Here is a 22,128-nt window from a genome sequence, read left to right on the forward strand (position 1 = left end):
TGTGGAGTGAACATAGCCTAATGTAGAGTTATTTGCAAGAGTATCCGTAAAATAATACATTTCCCTAACTCGGGGGATTGTCATTTCACAGCTTTGTGACATTTTTCTGATTTCGATATTTTTGCCGATGCCACGGTAGGTGGACGGAGGTTGTGTTTTGGCCCCTGTCTGAGTCTGTCTGTCTGTCTGTTTGTTTGTCTGTGAACAGGATATCTCAAAAAGTTGTCGACAGATTTGTCCGAAATTTGGTGGAGAGATTGGGTGTTTGAAAAGGACGAAATGATTTGATTTTGGTGGAGATCTGGATCCGGATCTGGATACTGGAATTTTTAAATTGATTCTTTATCATCGAGAGGCATGGCCAGAAACGATACATAACATGATATCTCAAAAAGTTATGGACAGATTCGGATGAAACTGAAACCCAGTGCTGCCTGCCTGTGGCACCTGCCAGGACCAAAAACAACACCTCTCGACAAAGGGCGAATGAGCTGCCGAAGAGAGCCAATGACCATCCAGTAAGGAGATGGTGTCTCCTAAAAAACACCCATCCGGATTGGACCGTTTTGAGTCGATGCTTCCTTGCTTGATGTTCATTATTTAAAAGGATAGAGCACAGACAATCCCCATCCATTGGCAGGAGGAACTTGGTGGACAGGTTGGGTGTTTCGCAACTCACAAGGATGAATCGATTCCATTTTGATGAAGATCTGGATTCAATCCGGATACGATATCTTTTAAGTAATTCTTCACAATTTAGTGATCGGGCCGAAAACGATATATAGCATGATATTTCAAAAAGTTATGGACGACTTATGACAATACTAGGTGGATGAGTTGGGTAGGTGGCAAGAACAAGCCGATTAGATTTAGGTTCATTTCTGGATCCAGATTCGGCCTATCAGTGGGATACAAAACAAACTGTTCAGCCTGGCGGAGGTTTGTGCTCTACCGAGTGACCTTCTCGTTTTAGTTTTTTAATTTCTTATTATTCCATTGTTTCTAATTTTTATTGAACTTGTGGAAGGCAATAAGCTAAAATACTCAGAAAAAATTATTGGACAATTATTTTGCAACAGCAATGCTCGAATGTATGCAACACTTATCTTCATGTCTGTGTCTTCCATACATATATGCAATAATTTCAGTTTTAGTAGAACATGTGATTATTAATTGTCATGTGACACTTGAACGGTATGTCCTATTTTGTATAAAAACGTGCATAAGACTCCATGGAAAAAGTCATGAAATAATTTGAAATCCCCAGCTGTTGCGAAATAATTGTGAAAAATATCTGGGGGCATGGGAGCCACAATGTCCACCCACCCCCACTGCTCCTCCCCAACCCCCCCAGTGCAATTAGCGTTAAAGGAGTATGTATGGGGAGGATATTGTATGCGGATGATCTGGTTGTTGTGGTGGAGAGTAGGGGGGAGTGGAAGGAGGCATTTGGGACACATCGGCTGAAAATGAGCATGGAGAAGACGAAGGTGATGTGGGTTAGGCAACAGAGAAAATAAATATATATCAGGTTAGAGGGGAAGAAGATCAGACAAGGAAATATATTTGAGTATTTGGGTGGAACAGTGACCGGGGATGGTGAGTCAGAGGTGCGGAAGAGGATGCAGGTGGGTGTGAATGCATGGAGGAGGGTGAAGGTGGAATGGCAGACAGAAAGATTTCAAGGAGATTGAAAGAAAAGTCTTTTGGTGTCTTGTGTAATGCTGGCCGTCTGGTCTGGAGATTGTGTCACTGACAGAGAGACAACAACAGCGGCTGCAGGTTTGCGAGAATAACTGGGTCAGGAGGATTGTGGGAATGAAGAGGGTGGATAGAAGGAGAATGGATGAACTGAGGGAGGAGATTGATGTGCAGATGAACTTGACGAGGAGATTGGTGAAATGGCGGCTGAGATGTGCTGGACATTTGGTGCGGATGGAGGAAGAGAGAATGGCAAAGAGAGCAGATAGGTTGAAGGAACAAGGTAGGAAAAAAGGGGTAGACCATGGTTGGGATGGGAGCATTGTGTGAGGAGCATCGGAGGCAAGTGACCTACATGTCATGGGTTTGGCCCATTTTGTTTCTGAAAAGCTGCAAACCCATGCTAGTGTGGACGTAGATGTATGCCGATCAAAATCCGTATTGGATGGAAAGAACGATCAATTTTAAAAACACAATGTTTCCCTTCCATTCCACTCACAAGGATTGACACACAGACTGATAGACACAATATGCAACAAATCACGCTAGTTCATTGAGGGCCACAGTACCACCCTCCATGATTCTGCACGCAGTGTGAAGTTCACTTCCGATCACAGCTAATAAATAAATAAAAAATCTGCTTTTGATTCCTTCCAATCCGGTTTTCATCACCTTCAACTTGCCACATATGGAGGAGGGATATCAGTAAGTTGGGTGTGGTGCTTGGTTACTGGAGAGAGTAGGCTGAGGACAGAGGCAAGTGGAGGAAGAGGAGAAGAAGAAGAGTCGGCCATTGTGTTTCAGCCCCCTTGCTAAATACTCAATTACTGTTCTAATTTAATATGGAGGCAACAATTTATCATTGACATAGTCACAACCCAATAATAATGTAACCACTGGGCACAACACAACTTGGTATAGGATTGCAGGGCCTTGCAATATTCTCAATTCGCAGTTCATTTTTTTAATAGACTTCTTTTTCATTACACAATTTCACCAAAATGGTGCCTTTTTGCCCTTCCCTAATTGTGTTTTCATTCCACCCCCTCCATCTATCCATTGGAAGCCTTTACCTCCCATCCCTCGATGACTACATTCTCCTTCCATCCTATTTATTCCTGTTGTGTACCCCAATCTCCAATTCCACTACCCTCCCATTTTTCCCCAGTTGCCTTCCCTGGCCTTTTCCATATTCCCTTCCCCTTCCCCCATGAATTCCCCTCTTATTCCCCCACCCACCACCTTCAAGATAATGTCCTGTCGTGATGTCTCCTGTGATTGATGGTTAATTTGGATGACTTTCTCCCATTTGAATTCTCCCTTTTATGTGATTTAATCCACTGGTTGCTCTCTTTCTCTCCCTCTCTCTTTGGGTAGTGATCCATGGCAATGCCCTGCAGAGATCTTTTCTTCCTTCAATTTTATTTTACTCAATTTACCTGCTGCTCTTTGCCCTTGTGTACTTAATTTGCATACGGCTCCTCGGTGTCTTATCTAAATCCTAATAATGAGGTCTTGTGTTTCGCCCCCAAGGATATTAATGGCATCTATATGGCTTATTTAGGTCGTGCAGAGCATACTGAAGACTTTACAAAACCTCCGGTGTCCAATCATATTCACAACACCTTTAGAGAATCCCATATGGGTGGATGTGGTGCAACGTCATGTGAGCACAGGCTCGGCTACAGTGAACTGTGTACGAACACCCTGATCATTGTGTGATGATTAGGATCACTGAAGTATACGTCATCCCGAATGATTCTGAGCCGATTCGGATTGTCAGCACGTTATTTAGCAGAAAATGTCTCGTTGTTAGAATGCAATTCTTGGATTCCACTTGTATCAAGAACGACTGAATCTTTTAAGTTGACAAGCTCTCGTAGACTGCGCGTCCAGATTTGTTTTCCGGTGACCTGCTTTGCAATGCACTATTCTTCCCAGCACTGCCTCAGATCGACAGATTTATAGTCAGATCGACTTTATCGGCAAGCACTGATCCATCTCATCTTCATTTGCTTCCACCCGCAGCACCTGGCTGATCTTTTGCCTCGTTTTTTGCCGTTGAAGTTGCGCCGCGATGCATCCTGCAGTGTTTATCTGGGTAGAGATTTGGGATCATGGCCAGGATGATGGTACACTATGGCCTACTGTTGTGGTGACTACTGTTGTGGTGAATAAGGAAACAATCCGTTTTTCCATCACCTTCAACTTACCACATATGGAGGAGGGATATCAGTAAGTTGGGGGTGGTGGTTGGTTACTGGAGAGAGTAAGCTGAGGACAGAGGCAAGTGGAGGAAAGGGAAGAGAAGGAGGAGGAGGAGGTGAGTAATAAGAATAGGCCTGGTGTTGGCTTAGCGGTCAGGGTGCCGGCTTGGGATCCTAGGATCCTGAGTTCGAATCCTGGTCGATCGCTGAATTAACGCCAGGGGGTTGACTCAGCCTGTCATCCTTCCGAGGTCGACAAATTGAGTACCGGCTTGCTGGGATGAATGATCACGGTGTGTACCCCAATTTAGATTGGGGACACCGTATCCCTGCGCATCGTAAGAGGTGACTAAGGGTTGGCGTAAGGAAGGGCATCCGGCCATAAAAAAAACTTTGCCTCAAAGAGGGAACCATGATTGCCATGGGGCCCGCAAGGCTAACCCCCATGCTAGTGGGGGAAAATGGCCTTAAAACGATCATTCATTCAGTGAAACACCAGGATTGTTGGCTTGATTTGATCACCATTGCCTTGTAGTAGGATGTGCAGCACCTGTCTGCTGGATGCACTATTTTATGGGATGCGGCCCTGCTGCTGATGCAGGATTTTACAAATGTCCCGAGCAGGGGCGATAGCACACCTACTCCACCAGCTAATGCTGACAGACGAGTCCCAAGCTTAACTTCCATCTGACTAAGGCCACATTCTGTGAAGCAATACCCAGCCTGTGAAGTAGCAACAAAACGGTTTACATTCAGGTTGAGGATCCAAATCAGGTGACAGGCAACCCATATATGCCAGGACATCCTCTGAGCCATTCTTACAGCCACAATATTATTTCCAGCAATATAAAAAACTACAATTTTTCGGTAAACTACAATCTTTTAACCGAGTCCTATGTTCCGCACAATCGTATTTGACCTATTGGCCTGTAAGTGCCGTTCCGTGCACTTATAGGGTAACAACTGCTTCAGATAATGCTGTCATTTTCGGAACACATCAAGGCCACGCTGCCAAACTTGCTTGGCGATGCTTGAGATGCAAGGCCTGTCCCATTGTATCCTTCACTGCAAAGTTGTTTGTTATTTAACCCAAACATAATTACAGCTCTTCACTTCAAATGTGGGCCTCTTCTTGTCTGCTCGCTCCTTAGGGGCATCTACGACTGTTTTGCTGTCCATTTTCAGTGCTACCGTTCGGTGTTCTCTGCACTAATGTTGCCTCTTTTCGGTGTGACGGGTTCATTTTTCAGAGACACTTTGTCGCCTGCATGACGGCGATCCTCAGACAGATGGATGACCGGCATTACCAGTTCTACATCGAGACTTTTAAAACGCGTGCGGATCTAATGGTGAGATCTCTGTGGCTTGATGATGCCGAATTGAAAAATGTCTGATGATGTTTGTCTGCGCCTTGTTGCGTCCAATACACACGGCGCCTTTCAAAATTCCTTCCCATTGTCTTGTGAATTTACATTCTCAATGTTCTCTTTGAAAATGCATCTCATTCACCATCTTCGCTAATTTGTTTTTCCTTGGCAGCCTTTTGTTTAACGCTTGCGTTCACTTGGAAACTTTGTTTTCAATTTTTTTTTTTAAATAACCGTTTCTTTTCGCGTTATTGCCATTTTACACATCCCCACCACGAAGTGCGATTAATATATTCCATGATGCCTTTTATTCATGTTTGGAGTGCAACTTGTCCTTAGACCGAACAAACGACACGATTACAAACACTTTCTAATTACTTGGTGTAAGCTCTTTATTCGAGGCCTGCGATTGAGAATGATGACAATACTGCCAAGTGGGAGGGATGAATTCTATATTCTCATTTTGGGGTTGCATCCTTTTGCCCTTACCACCGATTACCTTCCTTTCCTCTCCCGAGTTACTCCCATCTTCTCCTAATACATCCAATTGACCTGAAATATCAATTTACCATTTGAGTTTTGTCATTCAATTTTCATCAAAGATATATTATGAGAATATAGGGAAGGCAAATTAATAATTTTGTCAAAAGATCAAAAGGTTAAAGGTCAGTGTCACATAAAATCATAAATTTTCATCCAATTGACCTGAAATTTCAATTTACCATTTGAGTTTTATCATCAAATTTTCAACAAGGTTTATTATGAGAATATGAAGACAAATTAATCATTTTGTCAAAAGGTCAAAGGTCAGCGTCACATAAAATCGTCAATTTTCATCCAATTGACCTGAAATATCAATTTATCATTTGAGTTTTGTCATTAAATTTTCAACAACGATACATTATGAGAATATGGAGAAGACAAATTAATAAGTTGGTCAAAAGGTCAAAGATCAGCATCACATAAAATCATCAAGTTTCATCTAATTTACCTGAAATTTTAAGAATTTGCATATTGGGTCACATAATTGGTTCACCAATCAAAAGGTAGAAGTTGATTGTTTTTTTAGATCAAAAGGTCAAAGTCAAGATTGCATAAATCATCAATTTTCATCCAATTCACCTGAAATTTTAAGAATTTACATATTGGGTCACATAATTGGTTCACCAATCAAAAGCTGGAAGCTGATTTTTTTTTTTTTTTTTTTTTTTTTAGATCTAAAGCTCAAAGGCCAAGGACACATAAAATCAACAATTTCCATTTAGTATTTTTAAAAATGCTGTTTTCGTTATTTTGAGCATACGTAAGAAGAGGAAGACGTGAATACAAACGGATGTGGACGGGTTTTTGCATTTTCAGATGCTTTCTAGTTTCCCCTTTTGTACGAGGAGCCTGCAAAAGGTTATTGGACCTTGCAATAGTGCAAGAAACATGTTTCCTTTTTTTGTTCCTCATATATATATATACTAGTGGAGTCACCCGTGGGAATCCCATGGGCATGGACGTGTGTGACATTTCGACATATTGAGTTAGATGCTGCACCTGCACATGCAGTTTCACAATAACACACACACACACACCCACACACACACACACACACACACACACACACACACGTATACCGACACACATACACATATACAGTATACACATACACGCACACATATATACACACACACACACAAACACACATACACATCCATACACACACACACACACACACACATGCACGCACACGTACACACACACGTACACCGACACATGTATATACACATACACACATATACACATACACATATGTATACACACACATGCACACACATACACATATACACACACAGACACATACACATATACACATACACACACACAGACACACACACACACATGCATACACATACACACATATACATACATACACACACACACACACACACACACACACACACACACACACACACACACACACACACACACGTACACACACATGTACACCCACACACATGCACACACATATATATATATACACATACAGACACACATATATACACATACAGACACACACATAGATACACATACACACATATATACACACACATACACACGTGTACACACACATGTACACACGTGTACACACACATGCACACATATGCACATACACACATATACACACACATATATATATATACACATACACACATGTACACCCACACACACACATACATACACACACACATACACACACACAAACACACACACACATATACACACACACACACACACACAGACACACACACACACACATACAGACACACACATATATACACATGCACAAAAACACACACACACATATATACACACACATACACGCACACACACACGTACAGACAAATGTACATTGACACACATGCACGCACATACACACATATGCACACACACATATATATATATATATACACATACACACACACACACACACACACACACACACACACAGACATATATATACACACATACACATATATGCACACACACACACACACACACACACACACACACACACACACATACACACACACATACACACACACAGACACACACACACACATGCATACACATACACACATATACATACACACACACACACACACACATGTACACCCACACACATGCACACACATATATATACACATACAGACACATATATGTGCGTGCACATACACGTCCCACACACACACACACACACACACACGTCCCACATGTATATATCCCACATCCCACATGTATATACATGTTTAAAGTGTACGTGCCCTTCCCCCCTCCCCCGCCCGGCAACGCTGAGTACTTATTCTAGTAACTAATGAAATAAAACCGAAGAAATATCTCTGGGTAATTTCCTAAAACTCGGTGAAATTCGCTGAAATTCGCTCGGTGTATCGGTGAAATATTTTATTTGGGCGGTGTATAATTGCTTCGAACGAAATATCTCTAAGCAATTTCCCGTCTGTGTTTCATGTCCATGCACACGTGAAATGGAGTTTGTTTTTGCACACGTGAAATGAACATGTGAACCTTTACTTCCGGATAATAATGTTGAATGAAATAAAAACGAAGAAATATAGTGGCGTCACCCGTGGGAATCCCACGGGCATGGACGTGTGTGACATTTCGACATATTGAGTTAGATGCTGCACATTCATTTTTACAAAATGGTTACTGGCAAGTCATCAGATCCAGAAATGGTGTAATGAACACAATTTATTTATTTCACATAATATGTGACCCCTCACTCCTCTCCACCTGACACTCTTCTCTCTGCACCTGACACTCTCCTCTCTCCACCTAGCACTCCTCTCCTCTCCAGTCCCTCACAATCCTCTCCTCTCCAATCCCTCACCTCTCCAATCCCTCACACTCCTCTCCTCTCCAATCCCTCACACTCCTCTCCTCTCCAATCCCTCACTCTCCTCTCCAATCGCTTCTCACTCGCCTCTCCAATCGCTCCTCACTCGCCTCTCCAATCGCTCCTCACTCGCCTCTCCAATCGCTCCTCACTCGCCTCTCCAATCGCTCCTCACTCGCCTCTCCAATCGCTCCTCGCTCGCCTCTCCAATCGCTCCTCGCTCGCCTCTCCAATCGCTCCTCACTCGCCTCTCCAATCGCTCCTCACTCGCCTCTCCAATCGCTCCTCACTCGCCTCTCCAATCGCTCCTCACTCGCCTCTCCAATCGCTCCTCACTCGCCTCTCCAATCGCTCCTCACTCACCTCTCCAATCGCTCCTCACTCGCCTCTCCAATCGCTCCTCACTCGCCTCTCCAATCGCTCCTCACTCGCCTCTCCAATCGGCTTTCCCCGTCTCGTTTCTCTCGTTTTTCTCCCGTCTCATTCTTTTTCTTGCTCCAAATCGGCCCGTCTCGCCCGTCTCGCCCGTCTCACCCATCAGCCCGTCTCGCCCGTCGGCCCGTCTCGCCCGTCGGCCCGTCGGAATCGGAAATCGGGCTGTCTTGCTTTCTTGCTTGCGCGTAAATAAATTATGTTCATTATACCATTTCTGGATCTGATGACTTGCCAGTAACCATTTTGTAAAAATGAATGTGAAGCATCTAACTCAATATGTCGAAATGTCACACACGTCCATGCCCGTGGGATTCCCACGGGTGACCCGCAAGTTTGCATTGACGTTCGTCGATGGACTCGTTCGCCCGTCTCATTCGTTTTCTTGCTGCATCCTGTTCAAGTCTGCGTTCTTCATCGATCGTCTCATTCATTTTGGAAATAGAAGTTTCCACGCAGCGCATGAATTGTCGCGATCCTCAAGAGGAAGTGTCTCGTAATCATCAAATGATAAATGGCAAGTAAATTATATTGTGGAAAATTAAAGATTTCAAATAAACCTATTTAAAGTGTATGCGCACATAACTAATAAAAAAAACGAAGAAATATCTCTCGGTAATTTCCTGAAACATATTTTACTTCCGGCTAATAACGTTGAATGAAATAAAAACGAAGAAATATATGTCGGCATCATTGTTGACGTTTTTGTGACGACTGTCATCAAACGAAAAAGTAATATATCTTAACGGAAAAGCAAAAGCGAATTTTAAATATATATCGACACGTTGCCGTCGGTGTCATGTTGGGCGGTGTATGATACACCATGACGCAATTTTAAAAAATATATCTCTGCATTTTCCCGCGTGTGTGGAATGTTTGTGGAAAATTAAAGATTTCAAATAAACCTATTTAAAGTGTATGCACACATAACTAATAAAAAAAACGAAGAAATATCTCATTTTACTTCCGGCTAATAATGTTGAATGAAATAAAAACGAAGAAATATAATGTCGGCATCATTGTTGACGTTTTTGTGATGACTGTCATCAAACGAAAAAGTAATATATCATAACGGAAAAGCAAAAGCGAATTTTTAATATATATCGACACGTTGCCGTCGGTGTCATGTTGGGCGGTGTATGATACACCATGACGCGATTTTAAAAAATATATCTCTGCATTTTCCCGCGTGTGTGGAATGTTCTCAATTATTGCTGACACTGAGTCTAAAACCATCATATGGCGAGTTAGATTGGAGATAAAGGCGTGAGAGAGACTCAATGGCCTTGAAGTTACAGGCGTTTGAGATTTCATTTCGTTCTATAAACGGCAACTTTCATTGGATTTTCTTCCCGTTTTTTTTCAACCGAGTCTAAAACTATGTTAGCGACTGTGAAAAATGAAATGATATATCGAATTTGATTTGAAATAAAACTGGGAGAGAGAGCAAGACACCACGGGCCTACAAAACAGGCCTCAAAGCTATGCGAGTTAATAAAATGGTGGATATTTGTTTATAATTATATGAAGGCACTCCCAGAATGGGTGGAGCTATGGGTGGAGCTACTCTGCAAACCGAGTAAGCCACACCCCGGACAGACACCCAACAGACAGACAGACAGAATCATCTACGGCTATTATAATATAGATATATATATATATATACATACATATATATATAATATATTATATATATATATATATATATATATATATATATATATATATATATATATATATATATATATATATATATATATATATATATATATACATACATATATTGTCGTGTGTCTACCCTGTAGTGAACACCGCAGGACGACAGATGACCAAACGAGCTTCAACTCCGAGGCGTTCAGTCAATGACAGACCTTTTTTATACGCGCTTAGAGGGGGAAGGCCCGCGAGCGCTTACTTGCACTGGTCTACCCAGCCGTCTTCAAACCTGCGATGATTCATTCAACCGACGTGGATTTAAAATGTACAAAAATACCGGCTTTATTGAAGAAATGCCAGCAAACAAAAAAATGCACTGTAAAATAAGATTCCTAAACGGGACGTCCCCACACAGATTCGTATACACACAAAGGGGAAAAATAACTGGAAAATAAATATGTGTTAGTTGTACTTAGCTTCGGGTGGCACTTGAACCTCGTCAGGAATCGTCCCGGATCGTCACAGGCCTCCACGTCCTTGCGCTTGAAACAGAGGCTGCACGCCCGCGATTGGGAACTAGGCCTCGCTGTGCAGTCCGCTCCTCTTGCCGCCGAGCGTGAAGTCAGCAGGCCGCGCCCGTTCCACTCTCCCCCGATCGTCCCCATCAATCTCGTTCACCAGCACAGATGTGCCAAGGAAAATAAAATGTGGCCGTGCCTTCAATCAGAACCTTGCGCAAACAGAGCACGCAATGCGTCCGCCTTCCACCAACACCTCCAAGTACAGCTAAAGAGGCACCGTTTGTGTGACGGTTCTTTATGAAATCCAGATGCTGAGAGCATATCTGACCGAAGAGAGAGAGAGAGAGTTCCCTCTGTAGGCCAGCCCAGAGAGAGCGATCAAACCAAAGAGGAAAAATGTCGGGAACACGACCGTTCACCACCAAACACAGAAAATCAGAGAGAAAAATGTTGGCTCTCTCACTCCTTTGTACTCAAGGCTCTGACGTCATCTGACGACATCTGCGTGTCCGCCCCTATCAGCTAGTGCCATCTCATCACATCTCATCGCCACTTGCCAGCCTTTTTGATCACCAGGTTGGTGGTATCAGCGGTAGTTGAATAACGTCCTGTTTCCGGTTGGGTTTATATTTATTGTTATAAATGCGCGATTTCTTGCTAGGTGTGTGTGCTGCATTATCATGAGGAACAGAGGAAAATAACAGAGGCCATTACACATAGGGGATTCATTACCCATAATCCCTAACGAATTAACATAACCCCACCCCTCTCATGGGGACACTTATACATTTACACGACATACGGTCTACCGGATACCTACTTATGATACATGGGGTTTCGTCTTCTTCATGACAGTCAGAGCACACTACCTATACAATACTACCTGGCTCTAAGGTAATCATTGTCTACCCCCCACAAACGTAACAATATAATATAATATACATATATATATATATATATATATTAGCATATACAAGCATATACATTATACAGTCACGTGAAAAAGTAAGTACACCCCATGTAAAGTTTTGACTTTTTCAACATATTTCAACATACAGCTATTTGATCTTCATTTCAACAATATTGATAGATAAAGGTGATATAATATAACAAATATCATGAAACATTTACATTTTGTAGTCCATTGTATAATTTAAATAAACATAAATGCAAATTTCACATGTGGAAAAAGTGAGTACACCCTTGGCTCTAATAGGTGGTATTGCCCCCTTTGGCAGAAACAACCTCAAGTAGGCGTTTCTTATAACTGTCTACCAGTCTCTGACATCGACTGGGAGAAATTTTCGCCCACTCCTCCATGCAGAATTCTTTCAGCTGTGCGATGTTTGAGGGGTTTCTTGCATGCACAGCTCGTTTCAAATCCCCCCACAACATCTCGATGGGATTTAGATCCAGGCTTTGACTTGGCCTTTCCAGTACCCTCCATTTCTTTCTTTTCAGCCATTCCCTGGGTGGATTTACTGGTATGTTTAGGGTTATTGTCATGTTGCAAGGTCCACCTTCGGTTGAGCTTCAACTTTCCGACAGATGGCCTCACATTATCCTCAAGCACCCTCTGGTACAATGAAGAATTCATAGTGGATTCTATGATGGTGAGGTTCCCAGGCCCTGATGCAGCAAAGCTGCCCCAAACCATAATATTTCCACCACCATGCTTTACAGTTGGTATCAGATTGAATATGAATGAATGAATGATCGTTTTAAGGCCATTTTCCCCGCGAGGCTCCATGACAATCATGGTTCCCTGTTTGAGGCAATGTTTTTTTTTGTTTTTTTTTGGCCGGATGCCCTTCCTGACGCCAACCTTTGGTCACGCTCTTACAATGCGCAGGGATACGGTGTACCTATTCTCAATCCGGGTACACACCGTGATCATTCATCCCAGCAAGCTGGTACTCAATTTGCTGACCTCGGAAGGATGGCAGGCTGAGTCAACCCCTCTGGCGTTAATTCAGCGATCGACCGGGATTCGAACCCAGGATCCTAGGATCCCAAGCCGGCACCCTAACCGCTAAGCCAACATCAGGCTAGTTGGTATCAGGTTCTTGTGGTCAAATGCTGTCTTTGGTTTTCGTCAAACATGTCTTCTGGTACTGTGGCCAAATAGCTCTACCTTTGACTCATCTGGCCAGAGCACATTGTTTCAGAAGTGCTGGTCTTTGCCGAGGTGTTCATTGGCAAACTTTAGTCTTGCCCTGATGTTCTTTCTGGACAGCAAAGATTTCCTCCTGGCACACCTCCCATGTAGATCAAATTTGTGCAGCCTCTTTCTGATGGTAGACTCGTGCACTTTGACATCAACAGTGGCAAGAGCTACCTTTAGGTCCCGTGATGACATTCTGGGGTTCTTAGAGACTGCTTTCAGCATCTTGCGGTCTGCTCTCTGGCTGAACTTGCTGGGGCGGCCTGGCCTGAACAAGTTGGCAGTTGTTTGGAATCTTCTCCACTTGCAGATGATCTTCCGGACAGTCGAATGATTGATTTCAAATTGTTTGGAGATCTTTTTAAATCCCTTCCCCGACTCGTAGGCATCTATAACCTTCTTTCTGAAGGCCTCAGAGAGCTCTTTTTATCTGGGCATGGTGACGCCGCACACTTCAACAACAAAGAGCAAACCAAACTAAATGTCTGAGGTTTAAATAAGACAGGTTCCTCCAAGATCCTCTCTAACGATGTTCTAATCGTTTGCACCTGAGCTGGTGCACCTGATTCGAATTTTAGGTATTTGAAGTCGTGATAAATGTCGGGGTGTACTTACTTTTTCCACATGCGAAATTTGCAATCATGTTTATTTACATTATACAATGGACTACAAAACTTAAATGTTTCATGATATTTGTTATATTATATCACCTTTATCTATCAATATTGTTGAAATGAGGATCAAATAGCTGTATGTTGAAATATGTTGAAAAAGTCAAAACTTTACATGGGGTGTACTTACTTTTTCACGTGACTGTATATATATATATAAACTCGTATAGACATACATATGGAGTGGGACCTCACTATCTCTCCGATTTGCTCACTCTCTATGTACCTCGGCGACGGCTTCGTTCAAGCGACGACTCTATGACCTTAGAGCCGCCGCGCACCAGCACCAAGTCGTTTGGCGAGAAATCCTTTTCTTTTGCTGCACCTCTGCTCTGGAATGACTTGCCTTCCTCTGTTCGACATGTTGACTCTCTTCCTGCCTTTAAAACCTCCCTCAAAACCTATCTGTTTCACAAGTCTTTCAAAGTCTAAGTCCTGTTTTCCCTTTGGTTTGCGGGGGGACGGAGATCGAGAGTATGTCTGTGTACGTGTGCGGGGGAGGGAGTGGGATGAGGGGGGGAGTACACATCTGGGTTTTGAATGGGGAGGGAGAGGAATAGGGCAAGAGTGAAGGTGTGTCTGTGTGAGTGTATGTTTGTGTATGTGTGTGCGGTGTGTGTGCGTTCGCATGATAATGTAAAGCGCCACGAGGGTCGTTAACTCTGCATGATGGGGCTATTTGATGGACTCCTTTATTATTATTATTATTATTATTATTATTATTACTAGGGCATGCCCGTACTATATATATATCTAAAATTATATCCCCCCCCTCTATTTACATGAAATGGTTTGGTCCATTCGCAAAGCCAAAGCGAACGGCTTGCGAGTACGGTGACAATCCCCCCCCTCTATTTACATGAAATGGTTTGGTCCATTCGCAAAGCCAAAGCGAACGGCTTGCGAGTACGGTGACAATCCCCCCCCCTCTATTTACATGAAATGGTTTGGTCCAAAGCGAACGGCTTGCGGAGTTTGGTAAAGAAATCGCCATAGCTCGGTAACTACTTCTCCGATTAATATGAAACCTTGAAAAGGCACATCCTCGGGTCCCCAGCAATATACCTGGCAAGTTTCAAGTATATCGGACCCGTGGTTGTCGAGAAACAGCGGTCACAGACAAACACACACACACACACACACACACAGACATACACACAGAGATTACTGGAATTATAGATAGATTATTATTATTATTATTGTTATTATTATCTATACTTTTTGCAAGTATGTTATTCTGAGAATGTGTTGAATGGCCCTCGTAGTTTTATGTCAACATTTGATCCTCATAACGTTTCTAATTATCATGGCATTATTCTCATTTTTAGGACTTCCTCATGGAGACCTTTCTGCTGTTCAAGGACCTGATCAGCCGAAATGTGTATCCAGCCGACTGGGTACTTATGCACATGACTCAGAACCGGTATGGATGGAGAAGGTGTATTTATACATGAGAATTTATCTGTAGAAGCTTAGTTGTTCAAAACAAAGTCCAAAACGATAAGGACAAGGTTGCATGAAGGAAATGTGCATTTAAGTAGAAGCTAAAGCTAGGATTTGCTTTTGTGAAAAGGCAAAATTAAGAATGAGACCAAAGGCCAATGACATAAAGCATGTCCTTGCACTTTCGGCTGAAAGTTTGCCTGCCGCGATGGAGGCGCTTGAGCGTGAAGAAGATTATACTTGGTATGAGTATTCTTGAGGAACAAGTACCATTGGTTTTGATAAATCTGCTTAACGAGCAGATGCTGTAGAACATAAAAGCGAAGGGATTAGCATAATAAAAAATGGGCAAATTAGCAATAGGAAATGGGAATACTGGCGGTCTGTCATAAGGCGGCGATTTAAGGGAACACTGTGCTTCTTTCACAGAGTTTTTCTTCGAGCCATTTGCCAATTTGCAGACATCCTCAATCAAAAGTTCCTCGATGACAGCAGCTTTGAATTGCAGGTACTTCGAGCGTTTTTCTTCATTTATGCCCACTTCATTTATTTCGTTTTTCTGCCATCTCATGCAAACATTCGTGAGCGTATAAATCTTTATTGTTGTTGTTGTTGTTGTTGTTCCTCTTCTTCTTCTTCTACTCCCCGTTCTTTTCTGTTTAGTCTACCTCCTTCAATGCTGAAAATTATTGCAGAACTAAATATTGTTTTTTTCTTTTCCATATACATACTTTAGCTTATATACATGCTTTAGCTTATATATATCCCATATAGTACGGCAGATAAGTGCAGGAATTGTGCCTTCGATTGTAAAAGCATGGCATTTGGCACACAGAGTATGTCCTAAGAAAGATATTTGGCCATAGGGCCATCGCAGATTTGTCCTTTTTTGAAAAATGGCCGCCATTGTAGTCACAGGAAAAATCTGCGATGGCCCTATAGCCAAATATCTTCCTTAGGGCATACTCTAACTGTGTGCCAACTCTCGTGCTTGTATCATCAGTCACAATTCTCCCAAATATTTCACCTATCTGCCATACTAATATACAGTCAAGTGAAAAAGTAAGTACACCCCATGTAAAGTTTTGACTTTTTCAACATATTTCAACATACAGCTATTTGATCTTCATTTCAACAATATTGACAGATAAAGGTGATATAATACAACAAATATCATGAAACATTTACATTTTGTAGTTCATTGTATGATTTAAATAAACATAAATGCAAATTTCGCATGTGGAAAAAGTAAGTACACCCTTGGCTCAAAAAGGTGGTATTGCCCCCTTTGGCAGAAACAACCTAAAGTAGGCATTTCTTATAACTGTCTACCAGTCTCTGACATCGATTGGGAGAAATTTTTGCCCACTCCTCCATGCAGAATTCTTTCAGCTGTGCGAAGTTTGAGGGGTTTCTTGCATGCACAGCTCATTTCAAATCCCCCCACAACATCTCGATGGGATTTAGATGCGGGCTTTGACTTGGCCATTCCAGAACCCTCCATTTCTTTCTTTTCAGCCATTCCTTGGTGGATTTACTGGTATGTTTAGGGTCATTGACATGTTGCAAGGTCCACCTTCGGTTGAGCTTCAACTCTCCGACAGATGGCCTCACATTATCCTCAAGCACCCTCTGGAACAATGAAGAATTCATAGTGGATTATATGATGGTGAGCTGCCCAGGCCATGATGCAGCAAAGCTGCCCCAAACCATAATATTTCCACCACCATGCTTTACAGTTGGGATCAGGTTCTTGTGGTCAAATGCTGTCTTTGGTTTTCGCCAAACATGTCTTCTGGTGCTGTGGCCAAATAGCTCTACCTTTGACTCATCTGTCCAGAGTACATTGTTCCAGATGTGCTGGTCTTTGCCTCGGTGTTCATTGGCAAACTTTAGTCTTGCCCTGATGTTCTTTCTGGACAGGAAAGGTTTCCTCCTGGCACACCTCCCATGTAGATCAAATTTGTGCAACCTCTTTCTAATGATAGACTCATGCACTTTGACATCAACAGTGGCAAGAGCTACCTGTAGGTCCCGTGATGACATTCTGGGGTTCTTAGAGACTCCTTTCAGCATCTTGCGGTCTGCTCTCGGGCTGAACTTGCTGGGGCGGCCTGGCCTGAACAAATTGGCAGTTGTTTGGAATCTTCTCCACTTGTAGATGATGTTCTGGACAGTCGAATGATTGATTTCAAATTGTTTGGAGATCTTTTAAAATCCCTTCCCAGACTCGTAGGCATCTATAACCTTCTTTCTGAAGGCCTCAGAGAACTCTTTTGATCCAGGCATGGTGACGCCGCACACTTCAACAACAAAGAGCAAAGCAAACTAAATGTCTGAGGTTTAAATGAGACAGGTTCCTCCAAGATCCTCTCTAACGATGTTCTAATCATTTGCACCTGAGCTGGTGCACCTGGTATCAGGTTCTGATCGGTATTTGAAGGTTCAATTTTAGGAAGGTTCAATTTTAGGTATTTGAAGTAGTGATAAATGTAGAGGTGTGCTTACTTTTTCCACATGCAAAATTTGCATTTATGTTTATTTAAATTATGCTGTTTTTTTCATGATATTGGTTATATTATATCACCTTTATCTATCAATATTGTTGAAATGAAGATCAAATAGCTGTATGTTGATATATGTTGAAAAAGTCAAAAATGATACATGGGGTGTACTTACTTTTTCACTTGACTGTACATACTTTAGCTTCTCCATATACATTATACATATGTCCCATATTGCGCTTTTCATTGTGAGGCAGTTGCAGGAGAAGTACATGGAGAAGAGGAAGAAGTTGTTTCTTGGGTTTGTTGATCTGAAGAAAGCATTCAATAGGGTTCCAGGGGAAGTAGTGACATGGGCATTGAGGAAGTTAGGAGTGGAGGAATGGTTGATCAGAGTAGTGATGGCAATGTACGAAAGAGCGCGCACAGCTGTAAGGACAAAGGACAGGAACAGTGGTGAGTTTGAGGTGAAGGTGGGAGTGCATCAGGGGTCGGTACTAAGTCCACTACTATTTGTAGCAGTGATGGAGGTGCTGGCTCAGAACGTAAAGGATGGTTTACCATGGGAGTTGTTGTATGCAGATGATATGGTGTTGATTGCAGAAAGTATGGATGGACGGAAGGAGAAGATGAACAAGTGGAAGTAATGTATGGAGACAAAAGGTCTGAAGGTGAATATCGGAAAGACGAAGGTGATGGCAAGTGGTAAAGCATGTGCTGAGGTGGAAAGAACTGGGAAGTGGCCGTGTGCTGTGTGCAGGAAGGGTGTCGGAGTGAACTCCATTCAATGTACAATGTGCGCTGAATGGGTTCATCAAAAATGTAGTGGTTTGAGAGGGTCATTAACCAGTGTGGCAACTACATTCAAGTGTAAAGTGTGCAGAGGGAGCTGCAGATGGAGGAAATGTTGAGTTGGATCTTGGAGACGGCGTGAAGCTGGAAGGTGTGAAAACATTATGCTACCTCGGAGACATGTTGAATGGAGAAGGTGGATCAGACTCGGCGACAGTTGCTCGAGTGAGATGTGCATGGAAGAAGTTTTGGGAAGTGAGTGGCGTGCTGACCGGGAGGGGAGTGTTGTTGAAGCTGAAGGGAAAGGTGTATGCTGCATGTGTGAAAAGTGTTGTGATTTATGGGAGCGAGACATGGGTAATGAACATGGAGCAGCAGCAAAGGCTGGAAAGGGTGGAAATGCGAATGGTTCGGTGGATGTGTGGAGTATCGTTGAGAGAGAGGAAGAGAAATGATGAATTGCGAAAGATGATGGGAATAGAGCCTGTGGTGGATGCTGTGAAGAGAAACAGGTTGAGATGGTTTGGTCATATGTTGAGGAAGGATGAAAGTGACTGGTTGAGAAGAGTGATGGAAATGAATGTAGAAGGAAGTAGAGGACTGGGAAGACCGAGAAAGACTTGGCTAAAGATGGTGGAAGAAGAAGTGCGGGCAAGGGGGTTAACAAGGAGAGATGCAGAAAATAGGGCAAAATGGAGAAGATTGTCATGGGGACCGCAAGGCTAACCCCCGCTCTTGCAGGGAAAATGGCCTTAAAATGCCGGTTGTTGTTGTGTTGTATATACATACTTTAGCTTGTCATGTCGTATAATCCTAATTTTCCTGTCATGTATAGTCATGCTGATAAGGGAACGTTTGGGCATGGGATGAAGCACAAAATGTTATATTATAGATTATATCGTAATTATCATAGATGACCTGACATAGAACATAATATAGTGGTTTTCCTTCACATCTTCCATGGAAGTAATATTTGTTGGTGCACTGTGAGGCCTGTCAGCATTACCCAACCACTTCCCTAAACATGGCCTGACGCTTAACTGTAAGGAATTGGTGTGTTCAGGGTGCCGCCAATAAACTCGCATAATCTTCACGAAACACTCCAAGGGATGTTTAACATTCACAAACCACCACTGCTGCCAAACGGGTCTTCTAGCTAATGTTCTCCGGATGGATAGTGCACACATTGCTGCAGTGACCTGCACGCGGAACACCAGAATGACAGCTTTGAAGAAAAGCCATGCCCAGTCGAGACTTCTCAAAGGCGAGTACACATATCCCGAAGGTCCAACTCACTCCAAAGAACACAGGACGGAAATGCATAGTGTTTTACTACAATACATCCTTCAATCTTTTTTTTCCTCGGAGTCCTGATTCAAAATTGCCGTTGTTTTAAGTACAATGTTGAATTGTTTTTCTTTATAAGACTGAGGCTGTGGAAGAGCAAGCTTAAATTGAGAGTACGATAGCGGAGCAACAATCGAACACAACCAGCAAAAGAATAAATGAACTGGAAAAGAGATAGAGAGGATGAGAGGATACACTGAAACCAGCAAGTAAGAGTGTTGGGTTATGAAGGGCTAATGTGGGTAATAATGATCATGGGTAAGGATGGGGATAGTGCATGACATGAGGTTGTGGTGCACGGACTGCTTAAAGCCTCAAAGAAAAGAGGGGAATGGAACTGCTTCAGGAAGGCGGTTCCATACATGGGAGAGTGTGGAACAAAATAGTTGGTGGTGTGCAGTCATCCTAAATTTCGGAAGTTTAACCAGAAGGGTTAACTGGAAGAATGCATTCATCCTGGAAATGCTGGGAAGTGTGAGAGAGCAGAGGGAGCAATGTTGGAGAATAGATGATAGAAACCAGGGAGACCACCAACCTTGTTCTTCAGCCTCATCATTGGAGATTCCATTAATGGTGAGAGCTTTAGATTCCACAGAAACCATCCAAGATACAGATTCTCTGCTGCGGCACGAGCTCTCAGAGCGGAGCAGTACTCCATTGAGGTATGGACAAAGACTTTGCCAACCAATTTAGAAAGCAATTGCCCACCATTGACAGTATGCCTGATTGTTTCCAAGCTGCATACACATAGAGAAATCACAATATTGTCAGGGTGTTGAATAACCCCAATAACACTGACATTTACATTCGGCCTGTTGATTTGGGTTTTCTTTCCAGTGACAGTGAAGTTCAAACCATCTCTAGTATTCCAGCTTTCTCTCTGCTGGCTTATCCGTGTACTTTATGAAAAATTGTCTCGGCCTATTTCGTTCGCCAAATTTATTTTGTATCTGGACCTTAGGCGTCATCCAACAGACTTCATGCTTTGAGATGTAATGCCCATTAAGCTTTCCTTGCTTTTCCTGATAGTTTTTTTTTGGATTTTCTTAATGAAATTTCATCAGACTTTATTACTCAAAATCCTTCTTTAACGAGCCACTCATAAACTGGTGATGCAATTTCTTTTGGCAGTACTCAGATCATTATGGATAATTGTTTTCCTATCTTTCTGCTTGGCAATGATAGTGCTTCAATCCTTGAATGCTTATATTTGTTGTTCTTGATAAAATCCCGTTTTTGAAGACTTAATTCACAATTCTTGAATTTCCGTATCCTGCCGCTAAGTCTCAAGACTTTAAGTCGGAGATTCCAGTATCAGAGTTTTGGATAGTGCTCCTGCAACATTTTCATCACAGGTGACTCTCCTGGGAAATTGTTTATCACTTCCCTGCTTTCACAAAGGATATGTCAGACCACTCATATTGAGATGATTGCTGTGGCAAAGGCAGAAGGGCAATCACCTTGGAACCTGCCAGGGCATTCTGTGTGCAGAATTGCCCTTCGGTTAGGATTGCTACTTGTGTTATTCGCTGTGGCTTTGATGAACATCCGCCCATTTTAAAGCTTGGCAATGTGGTTATTGATTATAATGCTTGTTATTGATTACTCAAATAACTCTGGACGTGTTTTTTTATAAGCAGTCAGTTATTACTCGTATATGCTTATGATCCACATCTTGATAATTGTATCAACTATTCCCAAGGTCGTGCTGTTCTTTATAATTTGGTCTTGTGTCTGAATTCAATCCTGATCTTGCAAGACTAGGTTTCTGAGGATCTCCATTTGTAGCAAAAAAACACTTAAAACCATAACATCTTTAATCTGTGTACATATAGATGTACAATTACGTTTCTTTTGACAATCTACTATTTATTTTTCACAAAACTAATACGTACTATTACAATATCTTCAACTAGAAAG

At 42.4% G+C, this 22,128-nt stretch overlaps 1 protein-coding gene across 1 annotated transcript in view; it reads left to right on the forward strand.

Moving 5' to 3' along the window:
* LOC137423806 (dedicator of cytokinesis protein 1) overlaps positions 1 to 22,128 on the forward strand; it is a 968,048-nt gene that overhangs the window by 463,597 nt on the left and 482,323 nt on the right. Inside the window, exons 28-30 of the mRNA XM_078773719.1 lie at positions 5,159 to 5,257; positions 15,451 to 15,545; positions 15,995 to 16,073. Coding sequence (XP_078629845.1) covers positions 5,159 to 5,257; positions 15,451 to 15,545; positions 15,995 to 16,073 — 273 coding nt within the window. The remainder of the gene's footprint in view (positions 1 to 5,158; positions 5,258 to 15,450; positions 15,546 to 15,994; positions 16,074 to 22,128) is intronic.

Source organism: Myxine glutinosa, chromosome 3 (genome assembly GCF_964187855.1).
Source record: "Myxine glutinosa chromosome 3, kmMyxGlut1.1, whole genome shotgun sequence".
In the NCBI taxonomy this organism is placed as follows: domain Eukaryota; kingdom Metazoa; phylum Chordata; class Myxini; order Myxiniformes; family Myxinidae; genus Myxine; species Myxine glutinosa.